General features: G+C 47.2%; 1 protein-coding gene across 4 annotated transcripts in view; it reads left to right on the forward strand.

Annotated features, from left to right (window-relative positions):
• Positions 1 to 24223, forward strand: part of CNTFR (ciliary neurotrophic factor receptor) — a 367691-nt gene that overhangs the window by 328133 nt on the left and 15335 nt on the right. For all 4 annotated transcript variants that reach the window (XM_087958761.1, XM_087958762.1, XM_087958764.1 and 1 more), the window contains 3 exons: positions 9885 to 10002; positions 11278 to 11444; positions 19006 to 19169. In XM_087958761.1, coding sequence (XP_087814887.1) covers positions 9885 to 10002; positions 11278 to 11444; positions 19006 to 19169 — 449 coding nt within the window. The remainder of the gene's footprint in view (positions 1 to 9884; positions 10003 to 11277; positions 11445 to 19005; positions 19170 to 24223) is intronic.

The following is a 24223-nucleotide window of genomic DNA, read 5'->3' on the forward strand; positions in this document are numbered from 1 at the left end:
ATGACCTGAACAGAGCTAATCGGTTTTAGGGCAGCCATACAGGAGGGAATGGAATGGAATGGAATGGAATGGAATGGAATGGAATAGAATAGAATAGAATAGAATAGGGAATAGAATAATAGAATAGAATAGGGAATGGAATGGAATGGAATGGAATAGAATAGAATAGAATAGAATAGAATAGAATAGAATAGAATAGAATAGAATAGAATAGAATGGAATAGAATGGAATGGAATGGAATGGAATGGAATGGAATGGAATGGAATGGAATGGAATGGAATGGAATGGAATGGAATGGAAGAATAGAACAGAACAGAACAGAACAGAACAGAGAATTAGAATAGAATAGGAATTAGAATAGAATAGAATGGAATGGAATGGAATGGAATGGAATGGAAATGGAACGGAAGGAAACGGAACGGAACGGAACGGAACGGAACAGAACAGAACAGAACAGGAATTAGAATAGAATAGGAATTAGAATAGAATAGAATAGAATAGAATAGAATGAAGGAATGAGGCATTGAATAGAATGGAATGGAAATGGAATGGAGAGAAGAGACGAGAACGGAAGGAGGAGAAGAGAGAGAAGAGAGAAGAGAAAGAAGAGAACAGAACAGAACAGGAATTAGAATAGAATAGGAATTAGAATAGAATAGAATAGAATAGAATAGAATAGAATAGGAATTAGAATAGAATAGAATAGAATAGAATAGAATAGAATAGAATAGAATAGAATAGAATAGAATAGAATAGAATAGCAGAGTTGGAAGAGACCTTGGAGATCTTCTAGTCCAACCCCCTGGTAAAGCAGGAAACCCTATACCATCCCAGACAAGTGGTTGTCCAGACTCTTCTTAAAAGCCTCCAGTGATGCAGCACCCATAACTTCTGGAGGCCAGCTGTTCCAATGATTAATTATCAGACTAACAAAATCGAAAGAGTTGGAAGGGACCTTGGAGGTCTTCTAGTCCCACCCCCTGCTTAGACAGGAAATCTTATACCATTTCAGACAAATAGTTATCCAATCTCTTCTTAAAAACCTCCGGTGTTGGAGCAACCACAACCTCTGGAGGCAAGTTGTTCCACCGGTTAATTGTCCTCAACTGTTAGGAAATTCCTCCTCAATTCCAGGTTGCTTCTCTCCTTGATGAGTTTCCATCCATTACTTCTTGTCCTGCCTTCAGGGGCTTTGGCGAATAAGTTGCCCTCCTCTTCTTCTTTGGGGCAGCCCCTTGGATATTGTTCTGACCCAACCGGGTTCCCAAAGAGCAAACACAGACAAAGGCAACAGCCCCCACCTTTTAAGGTTTCATCACAATTCTGATAAAAGGCTGCTTTCCAACAATTAGTTCTGACAAGAAAGAGCCATGCCAAGTTGTTTGTCCAGGCTGCCAAAAACCCAGAGATAAGAACTAATTTACAAAATTCTCCAAACACGAACTAAGATGTCCACCCGTTGAGTTTCAGAGCTTCTTTGCTGTCTGCAAAGAACCCTTTTCCAAACCTGGCTTTTATCCTCTTGAGGGAGGGGCCATTGCCTTGCAGCCTTACTCCCGAGTCGCCTGTGCTGCTGTAATTGTTCTTTCCTCTGAGCAATCCTTCGTGCAAGCGCACTTGGCACAGGCTCCTCGGGAACCTCCTCATCGCTGCTGCCAGTCCTTACAATCTCTGAAGGCAGCAGTCCACTCCTGGATGGTCCCGGCCCCTCATCAGACTCCTCGCTCTCCTCCGCCATCTGCACCTGCTGCCAGCTAACCACGACAGATATTGGAAGACTGCTATCATGTCTCCCCTACTCCTTTTTTTCATCAAAGTAGACATACCCAATTCCAGCAATTGTTCTTTATATGAGAGTTTTCCTTCCTTCCTTCCTTCCTTCCTTCCTTCCTTCCTTCCTTCCTTCCTTCCTTCCTTCCTTCCTTCCTTCCTTCCTTCCTTCCTTCCTTTCTCCTTCTTTCTTTCTTTCTTTCCATTAGGTGTTCCTTTAAGGATTTCCCAGTTTTCCTTTCTGTCCACGGAGTATCATTTTAAGGATCCTACCGTCCTAGGATCACTTGGTGGTGTCTCATCTTAGCTACACACAGAGCTTTAGCAGCTCAGCCAAGATCCGCCAAGCGCTCTCGCTTTTTATCAGGCACCATCTGGGAAGTGGGGGCATTTAGGAGCAATCCCAGAATCAGAAGTCATTCCAAAGAAAGTTAGGAAACCCAAACGAAGAGAATTTCATTGGCGGTTGAGATTCGAAAGACAAGCCGCCTCTGTAGAAAAAGCATTCGGCCCCATTTGAGGCTTCTTTTCAATTTCTCCTTCTCTGTTCCCCTTCTGTTTCCATCTGTTCTCTGATCTTGCATCTTTTTTCTTCTTTCTCGCAGCCTGCATGAAAATGCGCTCCTGCGCTTTTATTGTTTCATGGAATGCCGCTTGCATTTTTTAGATTTTCAATTTCTGGCTCCTGCTGTTTCTGGATGCTCCACTGCCTCTCTGCTTTAATCTTGCTTGGCAGCTACAAGAGAGAGTCCCAGGCTGAAGTTTGTGTTCTGACCCAAACCTTGTTCCAGGGAAACAAACACGAAATGGAGGTAACAGCAAAACCTTTTAATGATTCTTTGCAAATTCCGTTCCTTCCTGGTTAAAAGGCTGTTTCAAACTAATCGTCTCTGATAAGAACGAGCCTTGCCAAGGTTGTGAAAGGCTGCCAAGAACACTAGATAAAGTTACTAAGAAATATTCCAAACACCAACCAAGATATTCCGAACGTCCACAAGGCTTGAGTGCAAAAACTTCTTTGCTTCCTGCAAAGAACTCCAGTTTCTCAGCTGGCTTTTATCTCTTAAGGGAGGGGCCATCACCTTGCAGCTTTACTCCCGAGTCGCTAGTGCTGCTGCAGCTGCTCTTTCCTTCGAGCAGCCCTGCGCATATGCACTGGGCACAGGCTCCTCAGGGGACTCTTCCTCACTGCTGCCAGCCTCCACAATCTCCGAAGGCAGCATTCCACTCCCTGATGGTCCTGGCCCCATCCCTGCATCCCACGCAGGCCCCTCATCCGAGTCCTCGCTCTCTGAGACCTCAGCCGTCCACACCTGCTGCTGACGAACCACAACAGCTTGTTAGTTTAAATCAGTGTTTCTCAACCTCAGCCACTTTAAGATGGGAGGACTTTCAACTCCCAGAACCCCCCAGCCAGCTATGCTGGGTTACAAAATCTATAAACAACCTTACAATGTCCTAGTAAGGCCACACTTGGAATATCACATCCAGTTTTGGTCACCACAATATAAAAAAGAGGTTGAGACTCTGGAAAGAGTGCAGAGAAGAGCAACCAAGAGGCTGCAGCTGAAACGTATCAAGAACGGTTGCAGGAATTGGGCATGTCCACTTTGATGGAAAAAAGGACTGGGGTGACATGGTAACAAGTCTTCCAATATCTATGGACCTGCCACAAAGAACAGGGGGTCAAACTATTCTTCAAAGCACCAGAAGGCAAAAAGAGAAGCAATGGATGGAAGAAAAGCAATCTAGAACTAAGGAGAAATGGACTAACAGTGAGAGCAATCAACCAGTGGAACAGCTTGCCACCAGAACTTGTGGGTACTCCATCCTTGGAGGTTTTTAAGAAGAGACTGGACAGGCATTTACCTGAAATGGTAATGGGGTCTCCTGTTGGAGCTGGTGGTTAGACTAGAAGACCTTCAAGGTCCCAATTCTAATACTCTATGTTGGCTTGACATAGACAAGATTTGCCAGATTAAAGACTGTGTCCGGTTTGAGGGCTGAGCAGAATGATGTTTTTTTCTTTTCTGTCAGTTAGATAAACAGAAATGATGATCATCCCCTTAATATTAGTCTACTAATTGCATAGCTTGGACCATAGAATTGACAGACGATTAATTGAATCGTTAATGGCTTGGAAATTGAACAAGCTGGCTTGCAGGGATTCCCATCTCGGTGACACGCTGGATGAATAACCCAGGAAGGCCGCTAAAAATTAAAACACCGGTTGTTATGATTATCCACTTGGCCAAATCTCAGGGTTACATTCAGGGAGAGACCGAGCCGTCTGCTGGCCCCGGCAGCTTCTGTTTGCATAAAGCCGGATTTAATATGGAGGAGAAATTAAGGTATTTTTACAAGGTAGGGAAGAGGGGAGAGAGATGGTTTATAAATCTAAATTAAGGGGATTGTGAAGGTGGCAGAGGGCGATATTAGGATTAAATTGATGCTTTCAGGGCTTCCTGGCCAGGCCATCACTGCACTGATCAACATAGAAAGCGAATAACTGCACTGAAAAGAAGGAAGTGAAGCAGAGATTTGAGGAAGATTAATTCCATTTGATAATAGAACAGCCTGGTGTAAAGAAGGCCAGCTGCACACCTCCATGCCATGAAGGTAGCTCTTTACTGGACAATCACTTAAATAGGAGCCAGCCGTTTCTGGCAGCAGGCAAAAAAGCCAACGCAATCCTAGGATGCGTCAATAGTGGGATAGTATCAAGATCACATTAAGTGTCACATTAAATACTACTTTGCCAAGCTTTAGTAAGACCACACTTGGAATATTGCATCCAGTTCTGGTCACCAGTTCTTTACACAATGTAAAAAAGATATTGAGATTGTAGAAAGAGTGCAGAGAAGAGCAACCGAGGATAATTAAGGGACTGCAGGCTAAAACATTTGAAGAAGGGTTGCAGGAATTCAGTACATCTAGTTTAATAAAAAGAAGGACTAGGGGTGTCATGACAGCAGTCTTCCAATATCTCAGGGGCTGCCCCAAAGAAGAGGCAGTCAAGCTATTCTCCAAAGCACCGGAAGGCAGGACAAGAAGCAACAGGTGGAAACTCATCAAGGAGAGGAGCAACCTAGAACTAAGGAGAAACTTTCTGACAGTGAGGACAATTAACTGGTGGAATGGAAGTTGCCTTCAGAAGTTGTGGGTGCCCCAACTGTGATGACCCAAAGGGGTGTGGCACAAAGGCAACACAGTCAGACAATCAGTAGGAGTCCCTTTATTAGCTCGGACTTTGTCCCCAATGTGCTGGTTACCTTCTGGGCTGGAGAAAAACTCTCCCAGGAACAGCCTTTGGCTGCAGAGAATCAAGTCCAAAACAAGGTCAACAAAAACTTGGAACTATAAGTCCAATCAAGGCAAAAGGAGGTAATTAGTCCGGCAGGGCAGGAGAAGGAATTCCAGACGTGAAGGAACGGCAGTAATTCAACACAGTTGGGAGGATGCCAGGAACGCAGATAAGCAAAGTCAACACAAGATAAACTCACCTTTGCTCCCAGCAGACACCACACTCAGCTTGCATCTCTTTTAAACTCTCATTCCTAGGTGTGGCTAATGAAGGGAATCAAGGCCCTTTCCCCCTTGTAAGCCAGGCAACCCATGTTGCTCCCTTCTCCGTTCCTCCCTGCGTGTCCTAGGATGAAGAGGGGGTGGGCCTGGTCTTCCTCTGAACTCCCCTTGTTCTCCCTCTTCCCTGCTCTGCCCAGCCAGACTTTGCCCTTCCCCCATTTCCTCCACAGCCAACGGAGCCACATTTCCTCTCCCTGATGGCTGTTTATCTTCCTCCTCGGATTCAGACTCTGACAAGGGCTTGACACCATCACTGGAGGCTTCCAAAAAGGGACTGGACAATCATTTATCTGAAATGGTACAGGATCTCCTGCTCAAGCAGAGGGTTGGACTAGAAGACCTCCAAGGTCCCTTCCAACCCCATTATTCTATGTTCTGTGGCTCCTAAGCATAATTGAGCTTGACCCGAAGGGCAAGGCGTGGGTGTCAATGAGGGGCCTGGGAAGGGTTGCATGATGCGCACTCGGCCTCTTGATGTAGGCTTGTAATTACTGGTGGGGGTTTGTGGTAGGGAGGCATTTCTTCTCCTTGTGGGGGGTCATGTGAAGCCATCAGCTGGTGGACTGTGTGAGCAAAGCCTGCTGTGTCTTGCGACCTAGATTAAGAAGTTAGTATGTAGAGTAATTTACTTACTGTAGAGCCCCCTCCCCCCTCCAAAGAAGCCCTCTTTCTGGAAGACTCATCTTTTGAGGGAAGTAGCATCTTCTGCCCCTCCCCATGGAAGACCCCCCCACCCCCACCCAACACCCTAAGGGAGCCCCCAGGGAGCACCAAGGAGCGAGCTTGGTTTGTTTCCTTGCAGGCGTTTCATTTGGTGACTAGGTAACATCATCAGTGCAGGAACGGTGGACAGTTTGCTCTCTATTTATTTGGCTTGCATTGTCAGTGTTGTTTTCTTCCTGGTGGTTCCTTGATTAAGCTGTTGTTCATTGTTTGATCGTCTGAGTTGGTAGCGGCGTGATTGGCTTATTGTTTTCTGCTTGATTGTTTGTCTGATCTTAATCCCTGCTTATCTGGATATTGGCTGCCAGACAGGATATATTCTGATCCGTTTGTTTGCTCTTTAGCCTTTTTTAAATAGTCTCTTTTGAATGGTGTGTAGTCTCTATTTATTTCTCTGTGTCTGTTGATGGCTGATTTGCCTGGAAGTGCCGTTTTGGTTTCCCAGCTGAAACTATGGTTTGAGTTGGTCCATCGGCTGAGAAGCTAGGCAGTCTTTGAAGTGCCGGTTGGTGTTTGTGGATACCATGAACAGACTTATTCTATTTGTATTGTGATTTCATTGGGTGTATATTGTGACTTTCTTCTATTGGTCACACAAATACACACACAGACACACACATTTTGATGATTTTAATGTTTTTTTATGCTGTAAGTCACCCAGAGTCACTTAGAAACTAGATGGGCAAAACATAAATTTAATAAAAAAAATAAAATAAATAAAAATGGATACGCTCTGCTAGTCTTCAGCCTGGCTGTCCTACATGGTGGCTGTTATACTTCAATCCTGAGCTACAAACATTTTCTTCTATTGGTCACACAAACTTTAGTAAGACACACACTTGGAATATTGCATCCAGTTCTGGTCACCAGTTCTTTACACAATGAAAAAGATATTGAGATTGTAGAACTCTAACAAAGAGTGCAGAGAAGAGCAACCGAGGATAATTAAGGGACTGCAGGCTAAAACATTTGAAGAAGGGTTGCAGGAATTCAGTACATCTAGTTTAATAAAAAGAAGGACTAGGGGTGTCATGATAGCAGTCTTCCAATATCTCAGGGGCTGCCCCAAAGAAGAGGCAGTCAAGCTATTCTCCAAAGCACCTGAGGGCAGGACAAGAAGCAACAGGTGGAAACTCATCAAGGAGAGGAGCAACCTAGAACTAAGGAGAAACTTTCTGACAGTGAGGACAATTAACTGGTGGAATGGAAGTTGCCTTCAGAAGTTGTGGGTGCCCCAACTGTGATGACCCAAAGGGGCGTGGCACAAAGGCAACACAGTCAGACAATCAGTAGGAGTCCCTTTATTAGCTCCAACTTTGTCCCCAATGTGCTGGTTACCTTCTGGGCTGGAGAAAAACTCTCCCAGGAATAGCCTTTGGCTGCAGAGAATCAAGTCCAAAACAAGGTCAACAAAAACTGGAACTATAAGTCCAATCAAGGCAAAAGGAGGTAATTAGTCCGGCAGGGCAGGAGAAGGAATTCCAGACGTGAAGGAACGGCAGTAATTCAACACGGTTGGGAGGATGCCAGGAACGCAGATAAGCAAAGTCAACACAAGATAAACTCACCTTTGCTCCCAGCAGACACCACACTCAGCTTGCATCTCTTTTAAACTCTCATTCCTAGGTGTGGCTAATGAAGGGAATCAAGGCCCTTTCCCCCCCGTAAGCCACGCAACCCACGTTGCTCCCTTCTCCGTTCCTCCCTGCATGCCCTAGGATGAAGAGGGGGTGGGCCTGGATCTTCCTCTGAACTCCCTCTCCCTTGTTCTCCCTCTTCCCTGCTCTGCCCAGCCGGACTTTGCCCTTCCCCCATTTCCTCCACAGCCAACGGAGCCACATTTCCTCTCCTTGATGGCTGTTTATCTTCCTCCTCGAATTCAGACTCTGACAAGGGCTTGACACCATCACTGGAGGCTTCCAAAAAGGGACTGGACAATCATTTATCTGAAATGGTACAGGATCTCCTGCTCAAGCAGAGGGTTGGACTAGAAGACCTCCAAGGTCCCTTCCAACTCCATTATTCTATGTTCTGTGGCTTCTAAGCATAATTGAGCTTGACCCGAAGGGCAAGGCGTGGGTGTCAATGAGGGGCCTGGGAAGGGTTGCATGATGCGCACTCGACCTCTTGATGTAGGCTTGTAATTACTGGTGGGGGTTTGTGGTAGGAAGGCATTTCTTCTCCTTGTGGGGGTCATGTGAAGCCATCAGCTGGTGGACTGTGTGAGCAAAGCCTGCTGTGGCTTGCGACCTAGATTAAGAAGTTAGTATGTAGAGTAATTTACTTAATGTAGAGCCCCCTCCTCCCTCCAAAGAAACCCTCTTTCTGGAAGACTCATCTTTTGAGGGAAGTAGCATCTTCTGCCCCTCCCCATGGAAGACCCCCCCCAACCCAACACCCTAAGGGAGCCCCCAGGGAGCACCAAGGACCGAGCTTGGTTTGTTTCCTTGCAGGCGTTTCATTTCGTGACTAGGTAACATCATCAGTGCTAGAACAGTGGGCAGTTTGCTCTCTATTTATTTGGCTTGCATTGTCAGTGTTGTTTTCTTCCTGGTGGTTCCTTGATTAAGCTGTTGTTTATTGTTTGATCGTCTGAGTTGGTAGTGGCGTGATTGACTTATTGTTTTCTGCTTGATTGTTTGTCTGATCTTAATCCCTGCTTATCTGGATATTGGCTGCCAGACAGGATATATTCTGATCCGTTTGTTTGCTCTTTAGCCTTTTTTTAATAGTCTCTTTTGAATGGTGTGTAGTCTCTATTTATTTCTCTGTGTCTGTTGATGGCTGATTTGCCTGGAAGTGCCGTTTTGGTTTCCCAGCTGAAACTATGGTTTGAGTTGGTCCATCGGCTGAGAAGCTAGGCAGTCTTTGAAGTGCCGGTTGGTGTTTGTGGATACCATGAACAGACTTATTCTATTTGTATTGTGATTTCATTGGGTGTATATTGTGACTTTCTTCTATTGGTCACACAAATACACACACAGACACACACATTTTGATGATTTTAATGTTTTTTTATGCTGTAAGTCACCCAGAGTCACTTAGAAACTAGATGGGCAAAACATAAATTTAATAAAAAAATAAAATAAATAAAAAATGGATACGCTCTGCTAGTCTTCAGCCTGGCTGCCCTACATGGTGGCTGTTATACTTCAATCCTGAGCTACAAACATTTTCTTCTATTGGTCACACAAATACACACACACACACACACACACACACACAATGTTGGTCAGTTGTATTGCTTCTTGGAAGAAATTGAAAATATTCTCAGTTGCAGCTATCAGAGCCTAGAACTCTAACCTCTCTCTCTGTGTGTTTTGTTTTTTTCCCTCTTTTTCTCTTCCCCACTCTCTCTTCCTCTCTCTCTTTTCCTTTTTCTCTCATCTCTCTCCCTCTCTCTCTTTCTCATTCCCTTCCACTCTCATTCTCTTTCTTGTTCTCTCCCTCTCTTTTTCTCTTTTCCTCTTTTTCTCTCTCACTGACTTCATTTCTCTCTCTCTCTTATTCTCTTTCTTGTTCTCTTCCTCTTTTCCTCTCTTTCTCTCTCACTGACTTCCTTTCTCTCTAACTCTCCCTCTCTCTCTTTCTTCCTCTCTCTCTCTCTTCCTCCTCTTTCTTTTCTCTCTCTCTCTTTCTCTTTCTTCTCTCTTCCTTTCTTGTTTCTCCTCTTTCCTCTCTCTCTTTCTCTCTCACTGACTTCCTTTCTCTCTCTCTCTCTCTCTCTCTCCTCTTTCTCATTCTCTTCCTCCTTCTTTCTTTCTCTCTCCTCTTTTCCTCTCTCTCTCTCTCTCTCTCCTCATAGCACCCCCCCGGGAGCCCAGCCTGATGTGCAGGTCCAACAACTACCCCATCGGTTTCTACTGCAGCTGGCACCTGCCCAGCCCGACCTACATTCCCGATACCTTCAACATCACCATCATGTAAGTGGGGCTTCGGACAGACGAAGGAGAGCAAACCGAGATCACAAACCAGCATCCGGAGCGAGAGAAGTTCCTGGTGGAATTCCCTTGAGCCGGGAACCCCGGGTGGGGGGAGGGGCAACTGGGCAAACCTGGTCCTGCCAGGGGGGGCTCATGTCCCACTGAGGGCTTCTAGGGAGCAGCAGGAGGGTCCTTTCTGCCAGACCAGGTGGGATGGGGGCCAATCCCGTTGGGGTGAGATGGTTCCTCAGATACCCCAGACCCACATCAGGAGGGCGTAAGTCCCTTCCCCCGAGGAGGAGGGGGCCAGCCGGTGCAGCAGACAGTGGCCACTGTTGGAGGGAGCACCGAGACTAGAATACAATAGAATAGAACAGAATGGGAATATGAATATGAAAATGAAAATGGAATAGAATAGAATAAGAAATAATAGAATAGAATGTGAATGGGAAATAGAATAGAACAGGGTAGAATAGAATAGAATAGAATAGAATAGAATAGAATAGAATAGAATAGAATAGAATAGAATAGAATAGAATAGAATAGAATAGAATAGAATAGGATAATGAATTGAATTGAATTGAATAATGAATAGAATAATGAATAGAATAGAATAGGATAATGAATAGAATAGGATAGGATAGGATAGGATAGATAGGATAGGATAGGATAGGATAGGATAGGATAATGAATAGAATAGAATAGAATAGAATAGAATAGAATAGAATAGAATAGAATAGAATAGAATAGAATAGAATAGAATAGAATAGGATAATGAATAGGATAGAATAGAATAGAATAAAATAGAATAGAATAGAATAGAATAGAATAGTGAGAAGAATAGAATAGCATAGGATAATGAATAGAATAGAATAGAATAGAATAGAATAGAATAGAATAGAATAGAATAGAATAGAATAGAATATTGAATAGAATGAAATAGGATAATGAATAGAATAGAATAGAATAGAATAGAATAGAATAGAATAGAATAGAACAGAATAATGAATAGAATAGAATATGAATTAGGAATAGAACAGAACAGAATAGAATAGAATAGAAGAATAGAATAGAATCAGGAAAGAATAGAATGCTGAAAAGTTGGAAGGGACCTTGGAGGTCTTCTAGTCCAACCCCCTGATGTGGGGGCTCTCGCAAGGGGTGCAAACAGTTGAGGGCAGCCGTTCAATTGGGGACCGCTACTGTGCCCCTCTCCAGAATGCGTGCCTCTCCCTGATCTCCACCTTGCCACCTTTTTCTCTCCCCCCACCCCAGACACGACTCCCAGGAGATTGCGTGCGAGAAGGACACGGGGCCCAAGAACAGGTGCTACATCCGCTACCCCCACCTCTTCTCCACCAAGAAGTACAAGGTGACCCTGACCGTCAGCAACGCCCTGGGCAGCAGCTCCACCACCACCTCCTTCGATGAGTTTGCAATAGGTAAGTGCAGCGGGCAGCCCCCCCCCGGCCCCATTTCCTCCCCTCCCCACCCCAGGATCTCAAGGAAGGAGACGCGAGGGATTCAGAAACGGGGGGGAGGAAACCCTTCAAAAGAAGCAGGGGGGCAGGAAGGGCACCCCACTGCTTAAAGGCTGCAGCCTCTGGCAGAAGGATCAACATCAAATGAGGTACTAATACCTGTGATGACCCAAAGGGGCGTGGCACAAAGGCCACACAGTCAGATAAGCAAGAAGAGTCCCTTTATTAGCTCCAATTTTGCCCCCAATGTCCAGGTTACCTTCGGGCTGGAGAAAAACTCTCCTAGGAACAGCCTCTGATTGTAGAAAATTCAGTCCAAAACAAGGGACACACAAACTGTAACTTAAAATCCAAACAAACCAAGCTGAAGTAATCCGTTTGGCAGGGCAGGAGTAGGAATTTCAAACTCGAAAGCCCAGCAAAATACACACAGTTGGGAAGACGCCAGGAACACAAATAAGCCACAACGATACCAGTTAAATTCACACTTGCTCCCAACAGCTTGCTGCACACAGCTTCTTCTTTTAAACCCTGTGCTCCCAGCTGCAACTAATGAAGGGAATCAGGGCCCTTTCCTCCCCCGTAAGCCATGCAACTCACTTTGCTCCCTTCTCCGTTCCTCCCTGCGTGCCCTAGGATGAAGAGGGGTGGGCCTGGGTCTTCCTCTGAACTCCCTCTCCCTTGCTCTACCTCTCCCCTGCTCTGCCCAGCCAGACTTTGCCCTTCCCCAGTTTCTTCCACAGCCAACAGAGGCCACACTCCCACTCCCTGTCAGCTGCTCAGCTTCAGATTCCGACAGAGGCATGACAATACCGCTCTATAAAGCCTTAGTAAGACCACACCTTACTTATAATGGCTCTTCCGTCCCAAGTACCGGCCCATAGATTTCCACTGCTCTCCTCTCCTCTGCCTTCTGAGCATCCATGTGTCAGGTACTGGATGCAGCTGTTCCTCCTCCTCCTCATCAGCCACCTCCAGACCTGGAGGCTGTTGACTTTCCACCTGAGGGCTAATGGGCGGCCCAGGCTCTGCCTCCCTCCCTCTGCCTCCCTCCCTCCCCCTCTCTTTCTCTCTGTCTCTTTCTTTCTTTCTCTCTCTGTCTCTCTCTCTCTGCCAGCTTCATTCCCTCTTCCCCCTCAGAGCTCCCAGGTTGCCCTGATGCTGGCCCTGACTCCCACGCCGCCTCCTCCTCCTCCTCCTCCTCCTCCTCCTCCTCCTCCTCCTCCTCCTCCTCCTCTTCTGTGATTCAGCTGCTGGAGGGACCAGCGGCCAACAGGCCACAACAGCTTTGCAAGTGTGACTTTGTGGCTGGCGAGGGGGGTGGGGGTGGCGTTTTGTGTAAGCCCTCTTGCTGGATCCCGAGTTGTGGTGTCGCCACAATGAAGGCGAAGGCGGCTTGGCAGATGGTGTTTGCGTTCTTGACGCAAATGCAGCAGGAGACAGAAACAGGGAATTCTCCAGTCTCAGGTTTTTCTAATGGGAGCCCTGGGCAAATTACGGAAAGCAAACACCCGGCATTAAAAATGTAACATCCTGACGGTGTTCATTATTCTCCACATCAAAAGCCATCCGGGGGCAGATGCTGCTGCCACTGTTGTGCCGCATGATGTGCAAATGATGAGCTCAAATATATGCCAAAGGAGACATTCTGGGCATTTTGGAGATTCAATTGCACCGATGGGGCTCTCTCTGGGACCTGGGCTATCTGGGGGGGGGGAGGGGGGTGCAAGGATCCCATCGGAGCAGGGGCTATGGGGATGATGGGCAAGGAGGCCCCCAAGGGGGCAAAAGAGGTAACCCAGGCAAGGGACAGGACTCTACTGCAGGGGTCTCCAACCTTGGGGGCTTTAAGCCTGGTGGACTTCAACTCCCAGAATTCCTCAGCCAAAGTTGGAGACCCCTGTTCTGCTGCATCTGATTTTAGTCCCCACAGTACAAAAAAGATGTCAAGACTTTAAATCAGAGAAGAGCCACTAAGATGATGAAAGACCTGGAGACTAAAAACACCTAAAGAACAGCTGCAGGATTTGGGTTTGGCCAGTCTAGAGAAAAAGCAGAATTAGGGGGTGACATGATAGCAGCGTTCCAGTGTTTGAGGGGCTGTCGCAAAGAGGAGGAGGAGGAGGAGGGGTTGACTTACTCTCCAAAACACCCTGGAAGTAATCCGAAATGAGGGAGAAATGTCTTGACCGTGAGGACAATTAACCAGTGGAACGGCTGGCCTCCAGAAATCACATGGACGCTCCGATACTGGAGGCTTTTTAAGAAGAGACTGACAGTCTGAGAAGACTGAGAAGAGACTGAGAGGGGGGCTGGACTAGAAGACCTCTTAGGTTTCTTCCAGCTCTGTTCCCAATGATTGATTGACCTAAGCCAGAGGAAGGGGCCAGTGACTCCTGGGGGGAGAAAGAGCCCCTTTCCTTGTTCCAGGAGGAGCAGCTGTCGCACCCCCAGAAATGCCGGCAGGACCTAATTCCTGCTGACCCCTTTGGGACCTTCCCTGCAGACCTGAGAGGCTGGCCCAGGGTTGGAGGGCTGCCTCTGCTCCCAAGGCTTTCCCTCCCTTGCCTGCAGAGCACCCCACGTGAACTCTGCACATGCTCCAGGTCTTCTGTCCCACCCGGGACTGCAGGCCAGAGCTGGAGGAATGAGGAGATGGGTCTCGGCATCTGGTGAAGGCCACTGGCCGGTCCTCTCTGGCCTCTGGCCACCATAGAGGCGGCTCTTTCAGGTTGGGGGAGGGGGCCCCCAGGCTCCGCTGGAAGGGGAGGGGCGGGTCCTGGGGGGCATCTGAAAGACCAAACAACATCCAGTTGGCTTTTGTGGGTTCTAGTCCATGTCATGGTCCATACAGGTAGACCCCAAAACTGAGCCCCAAATTTATGTTGCTAAAAGAGACAGTTGTTAAGTGAGTCTTGCCTCACTGGACCCCCCTTTCTTGCTATGGTTGTTAAGTGAATCAGTGCAGTTGTTAAGTGAGTCACCTGCTTGTTAAGTGAATCTGGCTTCCTCCATTGGCTTTGCTTGTCAAAAGGTCTCTAGGGAGAAGCTGCGGCTCTTTGGGGCAAATTCCTAGCAAGAGGCGTTTTGCAGTCCGTTGTCATCAACACGCAAGGGAGAGTGTGACATTGGGGTGGGAGGAGGGCAGCGTGTTGGACGCCCACGCCTGTGTCTGCTCTGACACGCACAACACACAAACAGGATTGTCCAAAGGGCCCCCGGAGGCTCAACGGGGCCCTTTCTGTGGCATTTGACATTCCCTCCTTCATGCACTCTTGGAAAAAAAGGAAAAGGCTTTTCCTGATGCTAAAGGAGACTCTGGAAAGACACACACAGAGAAAGAGAGAGAGAGAGAGGAGAGGCTTCCAAGGAAGGGGGTTGGCATTTGGGCAAAGTTACGCAGGGAAGGTTGCCCTCCCATTGACTGGAAGCTTCACCATAGCAGCAAGCACATCATAAATAAAGGCCATAATGATACAAGTAAAAATGCAAGCGCGTTTGTTAAATAAGGGAGAGAGAAAGCGGATAGATAGATAGATAGATAGATAGATAGATAGATAGATAGATAGACAGACAGACAGACAGATTAGATAATACAGGATACAGATGGAGAGATAGATAGATATATATATATATATATATATATATATATATATATATATATATATATATATATATATATATATATATATATATATATTAGATAGATACATAGATAGATTAGATAGAGAGATAGATTAGATAGACAGACAGGTAAATGGAGATAGAGAGATTAAAGAAAGAGAGAGAGATGATGATAGAGATAGATAGATGATATGATAGATATTAGATGATAGCAAAAGATAGGCAATGGATGGACGGACAGACAGACAGAATTCAGGCATTATACATACTTGCACACACATTTTCAGATGTTGCAACTGGTTTTTATTAGAGACTGCTATCTTTCAACCTTTCTAAGTATCTCATCGACATACTTTTATCGCTTTTTATTCTACGCAGTAAAAATTAAGGGCGTATATAAAAGAACAGAACGAGAGCCAACTTTTAAAAATGTTTTTATTCTTTTATTGAATTTATATGCTACCCATCTCCCGCTCCAAAGTGACTCTGGGAGGCTCACAAAACAATAAAATCCCTGCAATCCCTTTTTGGTTTTGGTTTCCCTGTAAAAACAACCCATTTTCCATCCTCCTAATGATTGCAGAAGGAAGGTGGTTTTCATATTTCAGCCTAATCCAACCTGTAAACGAATTTCTAGACTCCGAGCAAGCTTTGTTCCAGAAGGTCAATTTCTATCAAGGCAGCTACGAACAAAAACTCTTTTATTTTCTTTCTTTGTATTTCTGCGGGGATCTGCTCAGCTAGGCAGTTTCAGTGTAAATACAAGGAGGCTCTAATGCATTTATACAGCTCCTTCTTCCTCCCTGCCAGAACTAAATTAGCCTTCTTGCCAGACACGGATAGTCTGTGCAGCCACAAAGAGAGTCCGAATTTCTGCAACACCCTCAACCTGAAGGGACCCAAGAAAGGGAGAGAACAGAAGAAGAATAGAGCTGGAAAGGGTCCTGAGAGGTCTTCTAGTCCAGCCCGCTGCTCCAGCAGGAGAGACCCTATACCAGTGATCCCCAACCTTTTTGACGCCGCGGCCCGGTACCGGCATCAACTGGGCACCGCCATCTTTTTGACGAAAAAGTGCTTCCGTGACCTCACCGGAAGCACTTTTCGTCAAAAGATGGCGGCTCAGCGCTCGGTGAGCTTTTTCGGTAGAAATGGCTTTCTACCTGAAAAGCTCACGAGCGTAGCGCCGCCATCTTTTTGATGAAAAAGTGCTTCGGTGAGCTTTCTACCCGAAAAGCTCACCGGAAGCACTTTTTACCAAAAAAGATGGCGGCGCCCAGCAACCAGCGGCCTGGTAAGACTTGTTCCGCGGACCGGGACCGGTCCGTGGACCGGCGGTTGGGGACCCTGCCCTATACCATTCCAGACAAAATGGCTGTCCAGTGTCTTCTTGAAAGCTTCCAGTGATGGAGCGCCCACAACTTCTTTTTATTTTTAAAGAAATTTTTATTTTTTTTATGAGACATATACAAACAAAACATAAAAACATAAAACCAATCTTTCAATTATATACATATAAGCACCCACAACTTCTGAAGTCAAGCCATTCCACGGATGAATGAACAGTATAACAGAGTTGGAAGGGACACCATGGAGGTCTTCTAGCCCAACCCCCTGTTCAGGCAGGAGACCCTATACCATTTCAGACAACAGGCTGTCCAGTCTCTTCTTAAACACAACCAGTGATGGGAGCACCCACAGCTTCTGAAGGCAACTTCTGTTCTTTTGGTTAATTGTCTTCCTGGTGAGGAAGTTTCTCCTTAATCCAAGGTTGCTTCTTTCCTTCCACCTGTTGCTTCTTGTTCTAGCCTCAGGTCCTTTGGAGAACAGCTTGACTCCTTCTTCTTTGTGGAAGCCCTCAAATCAGGGTCTCCAACCTTGGCAACTTTAAGCCTGGAGGACTTCAACTCCCAGAATTCCCCAGCCAGCTGGCTGGGGAATTCTGGGAGTTGAAGTCCTCCAGGCTTAAAGTAGCCAAGGTTGGAGACCCTGCCTCAAATATTGGAAGACTGCTATCAGGCCCCCTCATCCTTCTTTTCCTTAGACTAGACATACCCAATTCAGCTCAGGGATGGACTAGAGTCCCTGGAGCTCTCCGAGCTTGGTGTTTGGGGAATTCTGGGAGTTGAAGTCCACAGGCATACAGATATCCGGATAAACAGAGTTGGATGGGACCTTATAGGGTCATCTAGTCCAGGGGGTCTCCAACCTTGGCAACTTTCAGATTTGTGGATTTCAACTCCCTGGGATTTGAAATCCACAAATCTGAAAGTTGCCAAGGTTGGAGACCCCCGATCTAGTCCAAAACACCCCCCTCCCCACCCATGCAGAAGACCCTACACCATTTCTGACGGATGGCAGTCCAGTCTCTTCTTGAAAGCTTCCAGTGATGAAGCTCCCACAACTTCTGAGGGCAATTTCTGTTCCATGGGTTGGTTTTATTTATTTATTTTTAGTTAGTTAGTTAGTTTGTCTAGCATGTATGAGAAAACAAGTATAAGTGTGAACATAACATATAAACATATAAGTATAAACAGGGATAAGTATATACATAATAAATGAGTACGAATAAAAGGGGACAGTAGGACAGGGATGGTAGGCACACTGGTGCGCTTATGCACGCCCCCTTTAAGGACCACGGGGTGAGGTCCACGGTAGACAGTTTGCGGTTCAAGTTTTGGGGGTTTGAGGATGTAACAACAGAGTGAGGGAGTGAGTTCCAGGCATTGACTCCTCTGTTGCTGAAGTCGTATTTTCTGCAATCGAGTTTGGAGCGGTTTACTTTGAGTTTGTATCTACCCTATTTCTCCAACAATACGGCCTCCCCCAAGAGGAAGTCCCAGCATGTTTTATAGGCATGAAATGAAATTAAGCCCCTCCCCCCAAATTAAGGCCTATATTAAAACATGCTAAATGGGGGGGGAATGGTGGGGGGGCTTGCCGTTAGGAAGTACTTTTGTTGCACACCCGGATATGGTGCTGCCTGCGTTGACCCCGATACAAAGTGCCCCACCAACGCCGAGGTCAACATCCAAATCGTCGCCGCCCACCTGCCCGAAGATGCAAGGGGGGGGGGAATTAAGTCAATCCCGAAAAGACGACCTAGCCATTTTTGGGGGCTCAAAAAAAAATAAGACCCAGCCTTATTATATGAGAAACACGGTATTGTTTGCCCATGTTATTATTGTGGTTGAGGCTGAAGAAGCTGTTGACAGGTAGGACATTTTAGCAGACAATTTTGTGTACAAAGCTTAGATCAGACCGTAGGCAGCATAGTTGTAGGTTGTCCAGATCCAAAATTTCAAGCAGAAATTCTCTCCTTAAAGGTCTTCAAAAGAGGGCTGTGAAAATATCTACAGACCCCTCACATCCCTGACATAAACTGTTTCAACTCATTCCCTCAAAATGACGCTATATAGAGCCCTGTACACCAGAACAAGTAGACACAAGGAGTTTTTTCCACAATACCATCTCTCTGCTAAACAAATAATTCCCTCGACACTGTCCAACTATTTACAAAGTCTGCACTACTATCACTATTAATCTTCTCATCACTCCTTATCACTCTCCCCTCCCACTTGTGGCTGTAGGACTGTAACTTTGTCGCTTGTATCCTTACGGTTTATATGGACTTTTCCTGGTATGATTTGATGGCTTATTGTCCCCTTTGGCTATCATTAAGTGTGGTACCTGATGATTCTTGACTCTTGACGAAGGTATCTTTTCTTTTATGTACCCTGAGAGCATTTGCAAATTCCTTGTGTGTCCAGTCACACTTGGCCAGGAAAGAATTCTAAGCCTTCTAAGTCTAAGTTGCCAAGGTTGGGGGCCCCCTGCTCTTAACGGATGCACCTGGACCTCTCACCGCATTTTTCTTCCTCTCTTTTGCTTCCTTGAACAGTCAAACCAGATCCCCCCGAAAATGTGATTGCCAAACCGATCCCCAACAACGCCCGGAGGCTGCTGGTGACGTGGCAGTACCCTTCCTCCTGGCCGGATCCGGACTCCTTCCCGCTCAAGTTCTTCTTGAGATACCGACCACTCATCATCGACCAGTGGCAGCACGTGAGTGACATCCCCGCCCGGTTTTTTTGGGGGGGCAAGCAAAGAGGCCTAGATTTGGAAGAATGCAGGTGGGCCATTGGCTAGCGCCATGGAGCGTCCTGGTGGGTATTCAGCGGTGGGAGGGGGTCTTCCTACCGATTAAAATGCTTTTAAAAAGAGTGTCCAGGTTCATTTGGCTGAACTGTGGGGTGGCCTAGAGGTGGAGGTCTGGCCTCACAATCAGGAAGCTGTGAGTTCGATCCTGAGTAGAGGCAGATATTTCTCTCTCTGGGCACGATGAGAATGTATCTGCTGAACAAAACTCTGCCCTGGTGACAGGAAGGGTATCCGGCCAGTAAAACACTCGGCTCCATTCAGTGGCCCAGACTCCGCCCCAATGCAAGGGATTATGGGGTCATTCGAAGAAGATGATCCCGGTTCATCTGGCTAGCATGTTACGTATGACCTCAGATTACAACCATCCATTTAGTGACCATTCGAAGTTACAACAGCCCTGAAAAAAGGGACTTATGACCGTTTTTGACGTGAACTTTGCAGCACCCCCGTGGTCACATGATCCAAATTCAGGCGCTTAGCAGCTGACTCATGTTTACGATGGTCGCAGTGTCCCAGGGGGTCATGGGATCCTCTTTTGCGATCCTCTGACAATCCGCGGGGAAGCCAGATTCGTTGAATGACCATGTGATTCCCTTAACAATTGCAGGGAGGGTGGCAAGGAAGGTCGTAGAATGGGACAAAACTCGTTTATAACAACCGTCCCGCTTAGCAACAGAAATTTTGGGCTCAATAGTGGATGTAAGTCGAGGACAACCTGTAATGGCTGTGCGGATGAGCTGGAGAAACCTTTTTTTTCTGGAGAAGCCCAACAGGGACTCTCTTCCTGCTTACTGGTTTCCAGTTGGGTCACTCTGGGGCGAAGGAGGAAGTTCTGGGCTTCACTCTGGTTCTTCTTGGGCTTTGAAGTGCTCTCCAGGCTGTGTGTGTGTGTGTGTGTGTGTGTGTGTGTGTGTGTGTGTGTGCGTACAGAACAGAACAGAACAGAAATGGAAGGAATCCAAAAGTGCTTTTTTTCAGGAGGCACCTGGACTTTCTTGATTTTTCGTTGAAGATGTTTCGCTTCTCATCCAAGAAGCTTCTTCAGCTCTGACTGGACAACGGGGAATGGAAGGATTTATACTCCTTGCAGGTAGCTGGTCATTTGCTTTCTTATTTAATCATTGAGGACACTTGGAGGTTTATCTGTGTCCTCAGGGTCACCTGAGTGGTGCAAATGGGTGTGGAGCCTCCTTGGAACTGCTGAAAGGAGCTGTGGTTGTAGTCACACCCATTTGCACCACTCTGGTGACCCTGAGCACACAGACAAACCTCCAAGTGGCCTCAGGGACCCTCTAAAAAGGATGCAAATGACCAGCTGTCTGCAAGGAATATCAATCCTTCCCTTCCCCATTATGCTGTCAGAGCTGAAGAAGCTTCTTGGATGAGAAGCAAAACGACTTCAAAAGAAAAAAAAATCAAGAAAGTCCAGGTGCCTCTTGAAAAAGCACCTTTGGGACGACCGTGAAGTCAACTCGTAAAAGCATTCCTTGACGTGTGTCAGAGTTGGCACCACTGGGATAATGCCGACATGTTGCTCCTAATAAATCTTTGGAATTCTTTTGAAGCTTGGCTCGAGGCTCATGATTTAATTAGGGCAATCGTTGGAACCCTGACACATGACTTGGATGACGGAGAATCTCCCTAGACCGGGTGTCTCCAAACTTGGCCACTTTAAGACGTGTGGACTTCAACTCCCAGAATTCTCCAGCCAGCAGAGCTGGCTGGAGAATTCTGGGAGTTGAAGTCCACACGTCTTAAAGTGGCCAAGTTTGGAGACCCCTGCCCTAGACAAATGGAAGGACTGTTGTCATTTGCATCCTGGGGAGGCCAGGTGCATCACACCACCATCCCCAAACGACGCAACAAGTGGCAGAGACAACACACCTTCCCTCTGCATGATCATGCCATGTCCTGACCCCCCCCAGGGTCACAGTCTCCTCCCACTCATCAGCATGTCCCTCCATGGCTCTGCTTGCAGAGAGGAAGTTCAGGAGCCCTGGGGGTTGGGGGACATCTGAGGCTGATTTAAGTGCCCACCCCTGGGGGAGGGGAGAGATGCAACTGAGGGAGGGGGGGCAAGCACATGGGGTCCACAATCGCTCACATGTTGCATAGCTGTTTCTCAGGGCAGGTGTCTTAAATCAGCCTCTTGCTTTCTAGCCTCCCCACCACTTTCCCCAAAGATTGGAACGGCCGCCTGCATCAGGGATGGACGTAGAAGTGGGGCCCTCCATCGCCAGCCCCCCCCTGACTTAGGGGTCAGGGAAGCCCCACTCCCTGGGGCCGTTCATCGGGACTGGAAAGCAACGAAAGGCTCCAGGTGGAGAGTAGGGTGTGGATACAGATACAGATTCGTTCAGGGGTCCCCAAACTTGGCAGATTTAAGATTTGTGGACCTCAACTCCCAGAATGCACTACCTGACTGTGTTGTGACATCCTCCTTTAACCTCAAACTATCCCCTATTGACCTCACCCCTTTCCTAAGAGGTCTGTAAGGGCCGTGCATAAGGGCACCATCATGCCTCCCATCCCTGTCCTATTGTTCCCGTTTATTCGTACCTATTTCCTTACTCATGTTTATACTTATTCCTATTAACTTGTAAGCGATTGACAAATCAAATAAATAAAAATAAATAAAAAATAAAGGAAGGAAGGAAAGAAGGAAGGAAGGGGGGAGGAAGGAGAATAGGGACAGGGAAGGAGGGAAGGAAGGAAGGAGAGAAAATAATGGAGGGAGAAGAGAAAAAAGGGAGGAAGCAGAAAGAAGGAAGGAAAGGAGAGAATTCCCATTCCTAAGAGGCCTGTAAGGGACGTGCATAAGTGCACCATCATGCCTCCCGTCCCTGTCCTATTGTCCCCATTCATCTGTATCTATTTCCTGTATTCTTATTCATGTTTATACTCATTCCTATTATCTTGTAAGCGATTGACAAATCAAATAAAGAAAAGAAAAATAAACTGTAAGATACATGGACTTCATGGCTGGCTGGGGAATTCTGGGCGTTGAAGTCCACAAGTCTTAAAGTGGCCAAGTTTGGAGACCCCTGGATTAGATTAACAGAGTTGGAAGGGACCTTGTAGGTCATCTAGTCCAACACACAACAACACACAAGGATGGGGCAGATGGGGCTGGCAGCCTCCCCTGGACTGGCCCTGCAGGGGTGCATCTCCCTTTCTCCGGATAGAGCCCCCTCCCCAATTGTGCCTAGTTGCCTGTCCCCCCTCCTCCCCGCCTGTCCTGCACTGGCGCCCCTCCCCCGTCTGATTCAGATAACAGATCATCAGAGTTGGAAGGGACCTTGTAGGTCATCTAGTCCAACCCCCCCTGCCCAAGCAGGAGATCTTACACCATTTCTGACAGATGCAGTCCAGTCTCTTCTTGAAAGCCTCCAGGGATGAAGCTCCTACAACTTCCGAGGGCAACTTCTGGTCCATTGGCTGAATGTCCTCACTGTCAGAAAATTCCTCCTTATTTCCAGGTTGAGTCTCTCCTTGGTCAGTTTCCATCCATTATTCCTTGTCTGAACTTCGGGTGCCTTGGAAAATAGCTTGACCCCTTCCTTTTCTCTGTGGCAGCTCCTCAAATATTGGAAGACTACTATTCTGTCTCCCCTGGTCCTTCTCTTCCCTAGACTAGCCAGGCCCAGTTCCTGCAACCATTCATTGTATATTTTAGCCTCCAGGCTTTATCGAGTGGTATTAGTACCTCCCTTGATCTCAATTGTATCCCTCTGTTAATGCAATTTAGGATTGCATTGGCTTTTTTGGCTGCTGCTGCACACGGCTGGCTCCTATTTAGTTGGTTGTCCACTCAGACTCCAAGATCCCTCTCCCAGTTCCTGCTATTGAGCCTGATTTCACCCAGTCTATATGTGTCCTTTTGGTTTTTCTTGCCTAAGTGTAGGACTTTACTTTTCTCTACATTGAATTGCATTTTGTTAGAGAGGGCCCAGTGTGCTCCTGGCTGTTTGACATGGGGGTGGGGGGGGCTGAAAAGCTGAAACTGGGCCACTTGCGGCCCCTATGTAGATTAGATTAACAGAATTGGAAGGGACCTTGTAGGTCATCTAGTCCAACCTCCCGCCCAAGCAGGGGACCCTACCCCCTTTCTGACAGAGGGCAGTCCAGTCTCTTCTTGGAAACCCCTCCCCAGACCCACGTCCTTGCCCCCTCCCCATTGCACCTCTCTCTCTCCCTCCTTGCATCTCTTCGCCCAGCCCAACCTCCTCCTCCCGAGGCGGAGGCGGAGGTGACGGCGGGTCCAGGCGGGCGAAGGCGCTGGTTGCAGCCCCGCCGCCGCCGCCTCGGCTTCACCCCCGTCTTTCCCGTAAGCGAAAAGCGCTTCCGATTGCTTTGGGGGGGGGACCCTCCCTCCTCCCTTCTCTGCCATTTGTCCGTCTCTCCGCCCCCTTCCACTGGAGACCCGAGTGAATAAGCTGCGCTGCTGCTGCTGTACTACAGGTTCAGTCACTCACTCCCAGCTCTGGAAACCTCTCGGGGAGGAAGACGCCCCCCGCCCCCTCGATGCGGGACCAAACTTCAACTTGGGACGGGACGAGGAGGTTGGGGGGGGGAGACGACCCCACGTCCAAACTAGGTGGGGGGGGGGAGAAAGTTTACTTTAAAGTTTAAGCAACGCAGCGTGATTCCCACGCCCTGTGTGTGTATGCAGCGCTAATCGTTTCTTGCTTTAAAAAAAACCCTCTTTGCTAAGAACTGGGGGCGGGCAGTCTAGGACCTTCATCCTAAAGTGACGGTGACCTGGCATTAAGATGAAACACACACACACACACACACACACACACACACACACACACACACACACACACCAGAAACCAGTGTTTGTATGAATGCAGAAAGGGGGCGGGCAGAGCTCAGCCAGAGAGACAACCTTCCTCTCCCATGTCTGTCTGTCTATCTGTCAGAGAGGGAGTGGGGGGAGAGAGAGAGAGAGAGAG

The sequence above is a fragment of the Notechis scutatus genome, chromosome 2, assembly GCF_049901735.1.
Source record: "Notechis scutatus isolate UNSWTSFEM ecotype Mainland chromosome 2, rNotScu1.2, whole genome shotgun sequence".
Taxonomy (NCBI): domain Eukaryota; kingdom Metazoa; phylum Chordata; class Lepidosauria; order Squamata; family Elapidae; genus Notechis; species Notechis scutatus.